At 43.0% G+C, this 12,824-nt stretch overlaps 2 protein-coding genes across 4 annotated transcripts in view; both read left to right on the forward strand.

The window, feature by feature from the left end:
* The window catches only part of ROPN1 (rhophilin associated tail protein 1), an 11,095-nt gene extending 10,088 nt beyond the window's left edge, over positions 1–1,007 (forward strand). The window contains exon 5 of the mRNA XM_060149040.1: positions 971–1,007. Within this exon, the coding sequence (XP_060005023.1) occupies positions 971–1,007 (37 nt within the window). The remainder of the gene's footprint in view (positions 1–970) is intronic.
* An 8,144-nt stretch (positions 1,008–9,151) lies between these two features.
* The window catches only part of CCDC14 (coiled-coil domain containing 14), a 44,630-nt gene continuing 40,957 nt past the window's right edge, over positions 9,152–12,824 (forward strand). For all 3 annotated transcript variants that reach the window (XR_009540572.1, XM_060149306.1, XM_060149308.1), the window contains exon 1: positions 9,152–9,268. Coding sequence is in view for 2 of the 3 variants with exons in the window: in XM_060149306.1 (XP_060005289.1) it covers positions 9,239–9,268 (30 nt within the window). In the remaining variant the exon portion in view is untranslated. The remainder of the gene's footprint in view (positions 9,269–12,824) is intronic.

Raw genomic sequence — 12,824 nt, forward strand, 5'->3', positions numbered from 1 at the left:
GGAGCTCACAGTCTAACGTGAAGATAAGACATGAACTTAAATCACTTTAACGTAAGTGGCCCTGAGAGATACTAAAAAAGCATTTCAGAGATGATTATTGAAGTGTCCACATTAAGGTGTCTGACACCATATCCAGATGTAATGAGACCCTCTCAGGAAAATCCCCTGCATAAGACCTTCTGACAAGGTCACCAGAAGATTTTTCTTTCTCCCAGGAAGCAATGAGAACCACAGGCTGTGTGGTTATTGTTCTTAAGGCCAGGTGTGCCCAGGTTGCCCGGTCCCTCCTATCTATAGTATTATCCCCTCTTCAGAGTTGTTTTTTGTATAAAAATCATGTTTAGGTTGCTTTTTTCATATATATGCATCTCTCTACTGAACTGGGGACATTTTTGTCTATTAGTGTCTAACTAAGTAAAAGAAGATTGTGATGGGATATCACCACAGGCCCTTGATTTTGACCTAGAGTGAAACCGTAAAAGGGGCTGAAAGGAAGTCTACCCCCACAGTCATCTGTCTGTACGTGCAGGGGGCGGGGAACAACTCCTCCTCCCCGCGGTTTGCCGTCAGCCAAAGCGGCCCATCAGTTGCATCCGCTCTGGGACCTTTGGCTGTTTGAAAGGCTGAAGCACTGCAGGTGAAACCCTGAGCTGTAATTAACCAGGTTTAGAGAATGAGTAAAATACTTTAACCTGCCTCAGTCTCTCTGTTTCTCTCTCACTGCAGTCAAAGAATTTAAATATGATCTGGCCTGGGAGTGAGGAGTGAATGGGAGCAGAGGGAACTGCCCCAATGTGAAAAACCCTAAGACAACAAGTTCATAAAATAATAAAAGTTAAAAGATCCTTTGTACCTTTGAGGAAAACAGCTTGAAATTAGAAACCAAACCTCAGTAGCCCTGAGCATAATCCCTGAAGAGTGAAGCTAATGAAACCCCAGCTATCAGAGTGAATCCTGATTTCATTCACAGATATGAAATCATTGATGATACTATAGCCATCGGTTGAGACTAAGCGCGATTGGCAATACCAGTGGGGCACTGCCCATTGCTTGTCTTCAAAGCCACCACTTGGTGTCCGCCGTTTTCCTCCTCTCCTGCTCTGGCTCACTGTGGCGATGCTTCCTATAAGCCACTGATATTGCTAAGCCACAGATGCTCATCAGGTCCCAGCACGTCTCCCAAATCAGCCTGCTTCAGCAGTCACCCCAAAGGTGTAAAACCTTTCCCTCTACCTGCGCTATGCTGCGTTAACAATACTAAGAATACTGTGGTAATGATACTAGCCAACATTTATTAAGCACTTACTATGTGCAAGTCACTGTGGACAACACTTTACATACATTCTCACATTTTTCTTTATGACCTGACCTTACGAAGTCAGTACGATTATCCCCATTATATAGATGAAAAAACAGTCTTAGAGAAATTAAGCTATTCATTGTCGCTGGTAAGAAGGAATTTGAATCCAGGTCTGTCTGATTCCAAACTTGTGCTGCCCTGTATGCACACTGCCTATGTTAGTATGGCGGTTCCCCCCAGAAACAGCCTCTGAGACAGGGATTTAAGTGCGTGCAGTTTATTTGGGAGGTAATCCCAGAAACAGTGGAAAGGGAGTAGGGAAAGTAAGATGGTGAATGGAAGAAAGCAAATAGAGGTGTGTTATCAAGCCAGTTATCCCTGGAGCCCAATCCTGCTGGAGGACTCTGGGAGACAGTGCAGAACACACCCCAGAGCTACCCCAACCTGAGGGGTGAGGAAGTTCTCCAACACTGGCTAAGGGCTGCTTCCTCACCCTGTTCCCATCTGTCATTGACCGAGGGCTTCTTCCAGGGCCATTAACTTGCTGGCATTAACAGCCTGCCCAGCTCATGGCCTGAGCTTGCTCTTTTTGCTCCAGAAAAAAAGCTCTTAGGTAGGAAGTCACATTAGTACACAATAAGCGACCTTTTTAAAAAAAATTTATTTATTTATTCATTTATTTAATTTTTGGCTGCACTGGGTCTTCACTGCTGACTGTGGGCTTTCTCTAGTTGCAGCGAGTGGGGGGCTACTCTTTGTTGTGGTGCGCAGGCTTCTCATTGCGGTGGCTTCTCTTGTTGCAGAGCACAGGCTCTAGGCGTGCGGGCTTCAGTGGTTGTGGCTCGCGGGCTCTAGAGCCCAGGCTCAGTAGTCGTGGCACACGGGCTTAGTTGCTCCGCGGCATGTGGGATCTTCCCAGACCAGGGCTCGAACCCGTGTCCCCTGCATTGGCAGGCGGATTCTTAACCACTGCGCCACCAGGGAAGCCCCAATAAGCAACCTTTGAAAGCATGTGGATGGGTGCCAGCAATCTCCGCACAACGCCTTACAGAGATTTTAATAATTTTTAGCATTTTAATCACTACTGTTTCTCTCCTTCGGTAAGGGACGAGTCCATAGGGGCTGCAGGGCAATAAGTGACTGGCACTGTGCTGTAGTAAAATCACACTTGACCTTCAAACCTGACACATTGTCCCAAACCAGCGACTTCGTGTAACTTCCCTAGATGAGATCATTCCGAAGGGGCTCTCTTGATCCTTGCTGCGTCAGACCCATCCCACTGGCCTTCCTATCGTGACCAGAAATATCTGAATCCTAGGATGACCTCAGTTAAGCTGTCAAACTGAGACCCCTGTAACATATGGTTTGTATTTCTCCTTTAAAAAGAACAACACTCAGGAAGCAATAAAACCGAGATTTTTTTTAAGAAAAAGAAGTGGGCTCTTTCTTTCCTAAATGAAGCTATTTTGATTAAAGTGAAGACTGCAGATACTTTTAAAGCTTCTGTTGGAAGTGCAAAGATTATGGCTCAATTCCATTTGCTCTGTGCTCCATGCCCTCTCTCTCCTTGATGCTATTCAACCTGGCACCTCCTTCTCCCTTGTTAATTAACCAACAGCTTCCAAGATCACCAGGGCCCTGTAGCAGAAGGCGCTGGACACTCAAGTGTGGAAAGCTGGTTTTGAATTATGTAAGAATAGGATGCTTAACCTGAAATTCTTGGAGAGGCTCCTGAATGCCTCTGATAAAATTGTATACATCAATATGTTTCATAAATGTGCACATTAGCATTTTTCTGAGGAAAAACTATACAGCTTTTAGCAAATTCTCAAAATTGAATAGGATTTCAAAAGATTAGGAACCCTTGTGTTAGAATTAATTCCAGATGTCACCAGATGGCTTGAGGAAAAGCAGTAGGGCAGTCTCATCTTTCCAAGCAGAACTGAGCTCGTGTTCCTAACATTTAATTTATTATTCAGTCCACAGCTTTTGTGAATCTTGTCTCCTAGCTACAGATCTTAACTGTGTTTTTAGTTTGGATTTTTATATACTTTGCAACTTTGGTGTTTTCCTATAAACTGGAACATGGTTAAACATGAACAAAGGTTTTCACACTTTAGAGGCGAGCTGATTGGATAAAGCCACTGGTCCAACGTACTAAATTACAAAATACTGCCTAGACCAAGCTGAGTTGTTAACCATGATACAAAACTTCGCTATCAGGGGTTCCCTGGTGGTGCGGTGGTTGAGAGTCCGCCTGCCGATGCAGGGGACACAGGTTCGTGCCCCGGTCCGGGAAGATCCCACATGCCGCAGAGCGGCTGGGCCCGTGAGCCATGGCCGCTAAGCCTGCGCGTCCGGAGCCTGTGCTCCGCAACGGGAGAGGCCACAACAGTGAGAGGCCCGCGTACCGCAAAAAAAAAAAAACAACTTCGCTATCAGGCTCAAAGGGCTGAGTCCTGAATAATCCTGAGTCTTGGAGCATTCAAGTGGCTGGCAGCCCCAGTGCAAGAAAGCAGCCCAAGCGCTGGTTGGTTCATTTATTTACTCAACAATTTAAAAATTCCTACTCTGTGCGAGGCATTGTGCTACGTATTAGGGATGCTACACTGAATAAGTTTCCTGCTTTCATAGATATTAAATTCTACTTGGGAAGACAGACATTAAATAACTAATCACATAAGTGAAAAGTGATGCTGTAACAGCACAGTATAGGGGCACACGAACTAGGTTGCGGGAGTGGGGTGGAAGGAAAGGCTTTCTTGAGAAAGTAACCAGAGAGCAAACTCAGAAGCCTATGGCTTCAGTTACCACAGATGACTTGAGAAATGTGTTTCTGTAGCCCATATCTCTCCACCAAGCTCCAGACTCAAAGGACCAGTAGCCTACTTGATATTACTTGTATGACTCCAAGGCACTTCTAATCTACATGCCCCCAAATGAGAGTTCCTAGTTTGTAATCTTTTTCATAATAAAATGTTGGGGGGAAATGAGTTCATAAACTTCCCTCCTAAATATCATCTCTCCCACTACCCATCCAGATGCAAAACCTAGAAACCAAGGCCAATGTAAATACCTCCCCTTTGCCTTACTTCCCAAATTTATCACTAAGTCCTGTTCATTTTACCTCCTATACTTCTCTCACATCTGTTCCCTCACATCTTCCCACACACCACCCTCTATTCTAGCTACTAACGTATTTCCTCTGGACAATATGGTGGCTTTCTATGAGTCTGATCGTGGTAGGAAACAGAAAACACTCTCAGCTAGACTTCTAATGACAGAGTTGTGGATGAGGAAACCAACAAGGAGTGTTCAGACACCCAGAGAGTAGCAAAACATTATCACCCTGAAGGGACAAGGGGAGCAAATGTTTTATTGGAGCCTGGAGAGAACTGGAGCCCAGTGGCTTCTCTGAGCTGTAGTCTCAGAGAGCCAAGGCATCAGCCAGAATGGTGCTCAGAGGGGAGGAATTCTCCAATATCTCTCCTCTTTCCCTCCTATCTTCTGCCAGGTGACTCCTATTGACTAAACAAAACCGAAAGCTGAAACGCAATTCTGAGTGATGCCATCCTTGCACACAGCTTGCGGGAGCCAGGGAGGGCAAAAATCTCCCTGTCCTCCAAATACTGCATATCTGTGCTCTGATCATTGATTGATGTTTCTGATCACAGAGGTGCAGACAAAGAGGTGGGTGGCCACTGTTGTTGCACATCCCTCCATTGTTGTAAGCCCCTCCCCCTCTGGTTGAAGTGATTCACGGGATTTAAAGGGCTGGCACCCTTTCTTCCTCCTTTCATTTTTCTCTTTTTCCTCTTTTGAGAGTCAGACATTAAAGACTGGGATATTCAAAAGCAACTATTGTTGCTATACAGGGAAAATTAGAATGTGACCATGCATGCCCAGGGAAAATCTTAAAGATTCAACACACACAAAAACGTTAGAACTAATAAATGAATTCAACAAAGTAGCAGGATACAAAGTCAACACACAAAAATTAGTAACATTCCTGTACAACTAACAATGAACAATCTGAAAAGAAAATTAAGACATTTCCATGTATGTACAATATGGAAATTTCCACTATGTATAATATTATACATATTATAATTCCATGTATAATAGCCTTAAAAAGAATAAAATACTTAGGAATTAACTTAACCAAGGAAGCGAAAAACTTGTACAATGAAAACTTCAAAACAATGATGAAAGAAATTGACATAAATAAATGCAGCACATCCCATGTTCATGGATTGAAAAATATTTTAAGATGTCACTATTACCCAAAGTAATTCACAATTCCAATCCCTATCATAACCCCAGTGCCAGAGATGGAAAAACTCATCCTGAAATTCATATGGAATCTCAAGTTACCCTGAAGAGCCAAAACAATCTTGAAAGAGAAGAGCAAAGCTGGAGGAGTTACATTTCCTGATTTCAAACTTACCACAAGGCTACCATAATAAAAACAGTTTGGTACTGGTATAAAGGCAGATAAATAAACCAATGGAATAGATAGAGAGCCCAGAAATAAACCCTTACATACATGGCCAAATAATTTTTGAAGGGTGCCAGGACCATTCAATGGGGAAAGGACAGTCTTTTCAACAAATGATGCTGGGAAAACTGGATATCCACATGCAAAAGAATGAAGTTGGACCCTTACCTAACATCATATATGAGAATTAACTAAAAATGGATCAAAGATCTAAATGTAAGACTTAGAAGTATAGAAATCTTAGAAGAAAACATAGGGCAAATCTTCATGACATTAGATATGCCAATAATTTCTTGGATGTGACACCAAAGACATAGGTAACAAAAGAAAAAAAGGGACAAATTGGAAACTTCATGAAAATAAAAAAAACTTCATTTTTCAAAAGACAATATCAACAGAGTAAAAGGGCAACTCACAGAATGGGAGAAAATATTTGCAATCATATATATGGCAACAGATTAATACCCAGATATGTAGAGAACTCCTAAAAATCAACAACAAAAATACAAACAACCCAATTTTTAAAAGGGCAAAGGATTTGAATAGACATTTCTCCAAAGAAGATATGGAAATGGCCAATAAGGACATGAAAAGATGCTCAACATCACTAATCATTAGGGAAATGCAAATCAAAATTACGAGATACCACCTCACACCAGTTAGGATGGCTACTATTAAAGAAACAAAAAAATAGGGCTTCCCGGGTGGTGCAGTGGTTAAGAATCCACCTGCCAATGCAGGGGACACGGGTCCGAGCCCTGGTCCAGGAAGATCCTACATGCCGTGGAGCAACTAAGCCCGTGCACCACAACTACTGAGCCTGCGCTCTAGAGCCCACGTGCCACAACTACTGAGCCTGCGTGTCACAACTACTGAAGCCCACGTGCCTAGAGCCCATGCTCCGCAACAAGAGAAGCCACTGCAATGAGAAGCCCACGCACCGCAACAAAGAGTAGCCCCCGCTCGCCACAACTAGAGAAAGCCCGCACACAGCAACGAAGACCCAACACAGCCAAAAATAAATAAATAAATTTAAAAAACAAAAAAATAAACAAAAAACTGAAAATAAGCATTGGTGAGGATGTGGAGAAATGGGAACCCTTGTGCACTGTTGTGAAGTAAATCAGAAAGAGAAAAGCAAATACTGTAGGCTAACGCATATATATGGAATCTAAAAAAAAAATAAAATGGCACTGATGAACCTAGTGGCAGGGCAGGAATAAAGACGTAGACATAGAGAATGGACTTGAGGACATGGGGGGGGCGCCGGGGGGTGAGGCTGGGGTGAAGTGAGAGTGGCATGGACATATATACACTACCAAATGTAAAATAGTTATAGTTAGTGGGAAGCAGCAGCATAGCACAGGGAGATCAGCTCCGTGCTTTGCGAGGACCTGGAGGGGAGGGATAGGGAGGGTGGGCGGGACGCTCAAGAGGGAGGGGATATGGGGATACATGTATGCATATGGCTGATTCACTTTGCTGTACAACAGAAACTAACACAGTATTGTGAAGCAATTATACTCCAATAAAGATCTATTTAAAAAAAGAAAATATCATAAATCAAAGATGCATTTAATACACCTAACCTACTGAACATCATAGCTCAGCCTAGCCTACATTAAACATGCTCAGACACAGTACAATGTAGAATATCCATCGTTTACCCCCCTCATTGCGTGGCTGACCGGGAGCTGAGGCTCCCTGCACTGCCCAGCATCATGAGAGAATATTTTACCTCATATCGCTAGCCTGGGAAAAGATCAAAATCCAGAATTCAAAGTACAGTTTCTACTGAATGCATATTGCTTTCATATCATCATAAAGTTGAAAAATCCTTAGTCGGACCATCATAAGTGTGGACTGTCTGTACACAGTTGGAAAAAGTCTAGAAGGGAATGCACCAATGTTAAGAGTGGTGTTCCCTGGGTAGTGGGATCATGGGTGATTTTTATTTCTTATCTATAAGCATGTATTAATTAATACATGCTTTCTTAAAATAAGCAGGTATTAATTAAGAAAAATCAGAATAAGTTTGTTTTTGTTTTTTTTGCGGTACGCGGGCCTCTCACTGTTGTGGCCTCTCCCGTTGCGGAGCACAGGCTCCGGACGCGCAGGCTCAGCAGCCATAGCTAACGGGCCCAGCCGCTCCACAGCATGTGGGATCTTCCCGGACCGGGCCACGAACCCGTGTCTCCTGTATCGGCAGGCGGACTCTCAACCACCGCGCCACCCGGGAAGCTCCAGAATAAGTTTTGACAAGTCAAGTCAACTAAGAAAAACATCTGAAACCTCAGGTGAATATGTTAAACACTTATAGAAGAGGGATGAAGAAGGGAGAGGTTTTCACAATTTAATCTAATTCAAAGCTAAATTTATTAAATACCTAGTTTCCCCAAATCACTCAGTATGAGTGTGCAATATATTGGTGGACAGATTTCAGTTTCTGGGTTATTTTAATTCTAATTAAGACTTTCAAAACGTAGATTTTTTCCTTTAAAAAAAATGAAATCAATTGGGTTATTAATTTTTCCCCAACTTGATTTAAAACATTAACCCAAAACTAAATGCCTTAAAAGAACAAAGCCATTCACATTAAAATTCGTGCAGCATGCCAATGGTAAGAATATTGTTATTCTTTATTAACAGTGATTACTTCCATGGAAGAGTAAACAACTATGCTTGGAAGTAAAACCAAAATCGCAACTAATGAGCGCCGTTCTGCGATCGAGGGCCACAAAGTGAAAAATTTGCAACTGTCATCAGAATTACGCAGAGATAACGAGACCGAGGATTGATTTTTATTGATTATCAAGAACAAATACATTCAAAATGGTATACTAAACACCAACTAAAAATACAGTCAAAACCCAGAGCCAGAGGAATTCCTTCAGAAACCTGTTCGCCCTCTACAGCAGTCCCTTCCTCTGGTCCCGGCGGGTCCCCTTCGCCACTTCTCCCAGCTGATGCAGGGCAGCGCACCTCCATGGAAACCCTCGCTGCAGGGACGCAGGACGCAGAACTCAGGTCTCCCATGTGATCCGAAATCCCGCTCAGCCCAGCGCTCCAGCTGCTCGCCCGGCCCTTCCCGGCGCGGCCTTGCCCCCGCCCCGCCCCCGCCCCGCCCCTCCAGGCCCCGCTCCGCCCCGCACCTGGCCACGCCGAGCTCGCCGGCGTTCTGTGCGACTCTCGCCCTCCGCCGGAGTGTGACAAGCCGGGGTCCGACAGGGGCCTATTGCGCAAGCGCAGGGCTGTGGACTGCGGGTAGGAGAGGTTTGTCTGCGCGCCGGAGACAATGAGGCGCGGCGTTCGGCGGGCTCCTTCCCGGAAGCGGAAGCTTGGGGGGCGGGCCAAGGGGGGGTCGGGAGTCCGCGGCGGTTAATTCCTTTTACAGTGCGGCTCTGCTTCCCTCCGCATGGGCTTTTCTGAAGCTGCGAGAGATGGTCAGGTCCGGATCTCGACCGGGCCAGGTGAGGTCTGCGGACCTGAGGAGTCCACTGTGAGGGTGGAGAGGGACGGAGGGAGTCCTCGGGCCGGGAGACGTGCAGAGCTCCCTGGGACAAAAAGTAAAAACGGAGACAGTGCTGCCGCACTAAAAATAAATGCTGGGAGAGGAGACGAGGCGGGGGTGGGGTGGGGACCTAATCGTAACACCCTAACACAGCCGCTCTGCCCTTAGATGTATATTCTGTTGTAATCGTTGGGGTCCACCTGAGCGCTGGCTTTGGTGTGGGCCCCGGGTTCGTGTCCAGCCTCCACCGCTGGGTGGGGTGACTTGACCTCTCGGAGTCTCAGGACGTTGTTGCATCAACTACAGGTTCTCGGCTTTTCCAACAAGTGCCGCTACTAGCTGGATCTTCCGTCACAGTTGCTGGTATTTTACTACTAGTTAAAAAAAAAAAAACCACAACTCTCCCAGTTAGTGTCCCTGCATTTAGCCTTACCCCTCCTCAAATGCACGCCCCTCATCGATTCTCTTTTCTGCTTAAAATCCAGCTCTGGAACACTTCTTCCTGTTTTTTTTTTTCCAAGATAAAATCTCAGTTCTTTGGCCTGTCCACAGAGCCATTTTTCGATCGGGCCCGTGCATTCCTTACCAGCCTCCACCCCCATTCCAGTAATACCCAGAGCTCTTCACCTGTGTGTTCCCCAGTGCCCTGGGCGCCCGTGTTCTCTCAGGCCTCTGTGCCTTTCCTCTTTGTTCTGACTAGAATGCCCTTCTCTGCCTGAAATCTTCACTTTCCGTCTCTTGTCCCTCAGCTCAAGGACCACTTACAGAAGTCTTCTCTAACACTCTCACATTTCCATCGTTTGGGTGCCCCTCAGCGCCCCTTTTGTGCCCTTGCTAAGCCTTATTAAGCCATTTTTCAGCCTAGAGACATTGCTCGGCTTCCTCCGCTACTAAACAGTTTATCTCTGTATTTTCAGGTAATCAGTCAACCAATAGAAATCAGTCAGTCCTCACTCAGACCCTCTACTTAGAGTGATCTTACTCCTCAAGTATATCCACACATGCATCCCTTTGTTTGGTCTTCCTTCATTTATCAACTCACTTTTAATGCTGTCTTCCCCATTAACGTGAATTTTACATTTTTTTTCAAAACCTGGCTCCAGATTTTCTTCATGAGTACTTCCAGAGCAGCCCCACCCTTATAAATCTTTCTTTTATATTGAATGAATGCAGAATACGTGCAGTCAGCAAGGGGGAAAAACATGGTTTTTGTAGTCACAGTCACCTCCGGATTCAAATTCCAATTCTGCCACTACTGTCATAGTGATAGTAAGCAAAGTACTTTTTACTGCTCCGAGCCTCCTTTTCCTTATCTATAACATAGGTGTAAAATTCTGCCTCAAAGAATTGGGGAGATTAAATGAGAGAACCTGATAAAACATCTGTTTCACACTTGGCATAAATTGTGCAACACAATTTAGCCCCCTTAAAAACAGTTTATTACCATCTCAATGATAATAATAGCAGCTAACATTTGGGTAGCACTACTACAGATATTACATGTAATTTCTCATTTAATCTTCACAACAATCTTAGGAGGTAGATAACACTCCTCATTTTATTGATGAGGAAATTGAGGGATGGAGACTTCAGATAACTTCCTTACAGTTACACAGCTGGTTAGCAGTGGAGACAGGATTGAGACCCACATAGCTGGTGCCAGAGTCCATTCTTTTAAACATTACTCTTTTAAACATCTCTTAGATATATGACTTTGAACAAGCCACCTTTCTGAAATTTAGGTTCCCATCTCACAGAAGTAATAACAACTCACAGGGTGTGGATTAAGTGGAAATGAAAGGCTTTAGTACACTAAATTATTCTACAAATGTAATTTTATCTTGCACTTGTTGGTAGGAGATATGACTCCTAAGAAATATTTACGATTTTCTCAAATAGCAAAGTAGAAAGTTTAATGATAATACTTAGCGGGAGTAAATGTGAGATAAAGCAAACTGATTCTGTCATGCATTGCCATTTGGGGCACTTGTTTTGGAAAGTGGTTTTGCAGTTTGTATCTAGGTCCTTTAAACAACTAATAACCTGTTATCAAATAATTAAGCTTTTAATCTTGAATGTGAAAGGCTATTTTCAGTATATGAAAACATTTCAGGTTTGTTTTTTGACTGTGAAAAATATGAAGCAAACCAAGGGCATATTATATTACTTCCACTCAAGGAAATACTACACAACCATTAAAAAATTTGAAGACTATGTTAATATGGAAAAAGACTTAAAAGTAAAAACACAAGACTCAAAATTGCAACTATCTGGTCATGATGACTAAATAAATAATCCATATGAAGCCCCAGTAGCAAATAGCACAGCTATTGCCTAGATTTTGGTTTTTAAATACTGTTGTCCACTAAAAGGAACCATGACTTTTGGGAGAAATGGTCAACTCTAGGGCTGAGACCTAGATATATAAAAATAAAATGGAAACAACAGAGTGAAAAGGCAACTTATGGAATGGGAGAAGAATTTGTAAACCATATATCTGATAAAGGGTTCATAAACAAAATATATAAGGAACTGCTACAACTCAACAGCAAAAAACCAAACAACCTGATTGAAAAATGGGCAAAAGACTTGAATAGGCATTTCTCCAAAGAAGACGTACAAATAAATGGCCAACAGGTATATGAAAAGATGGTCAACATCACTAATCAAGGAAATGCAAATCAAAACCACAATGAGATATCACCTCACACCTGTTAGGATAACTATTATTTTAAAAAGCACAAAACAGCAAAAACCAATCCAGAAAATAACAAGTGTTGGTGAGGATGTGGAGAAATTTGAATCTTTGTACACTTGTTGATGGGAACATAAAAGGGTGCAGCCGCTATGAAAAGCAATGTGAAGTTTCCTCAAAAATTAAAAATAGAACTATCATGTGATACAGTAGTCCCCCTTTGGATATTTATCCAGAAAAATTAAAAACAGAATCTTGAGATATTTGCACTCCTGTGTTCATGTAACATTATTCACAATAGCCAAGATGTGGTAACAACCTAAATGTCCATTGATGGATTAGTGGATACCCAATGGCATGTTATTCAGCCTTAAAAAAAGGAAGGAAATCCTGCTATATGCAACATGAATGAGCCTTGAGGCTACTATGCTAAGTGAAATAAGCCAGTCACAGGGCAAATATTGCATCATTCCACTTAATAAGGTATCTAAAAATAGTGAAACTCATAGAAGCAGAGGGTAGAATGGTAGTTGCCAGGGGCTGGAGGGAGGAGGAAATGGAGAGTTGCTATTCAATGAGTATAAACTGTTAATTATGCACGATGAGTAAGTTCTGCTATAATCATCATACTATAGTTAACAATACTATGTTGTGCACTTAAAAGTTTGGTAAGAGGGTAGATTTCATGTTACCACAATGAAAAAAAAACTGGATCAGGTTATTGTAAGCATTAGCTCAAAAAATAATGAGGACATGTTAAAAAGATACAGGAGCCGGTTTGAAAACACTCCTACTGACAGAATCTGGGACAATTTGAGCA

This window comes from Lagenorhynchus albirostris, chromosome 5 (assembly GCF_949774975.1).
Source record: "Lagenorhynchus albirostris chromosome 5, mLagAlb1.1, whole genome shotgun sequence".
Lineage (NCBI taxonomy): Eukaryota > Metazoa > Chordata > Mammalia > Artiodactyla > Delphinidae > Lagenorhynchus > Lagenorhynchus albirostris.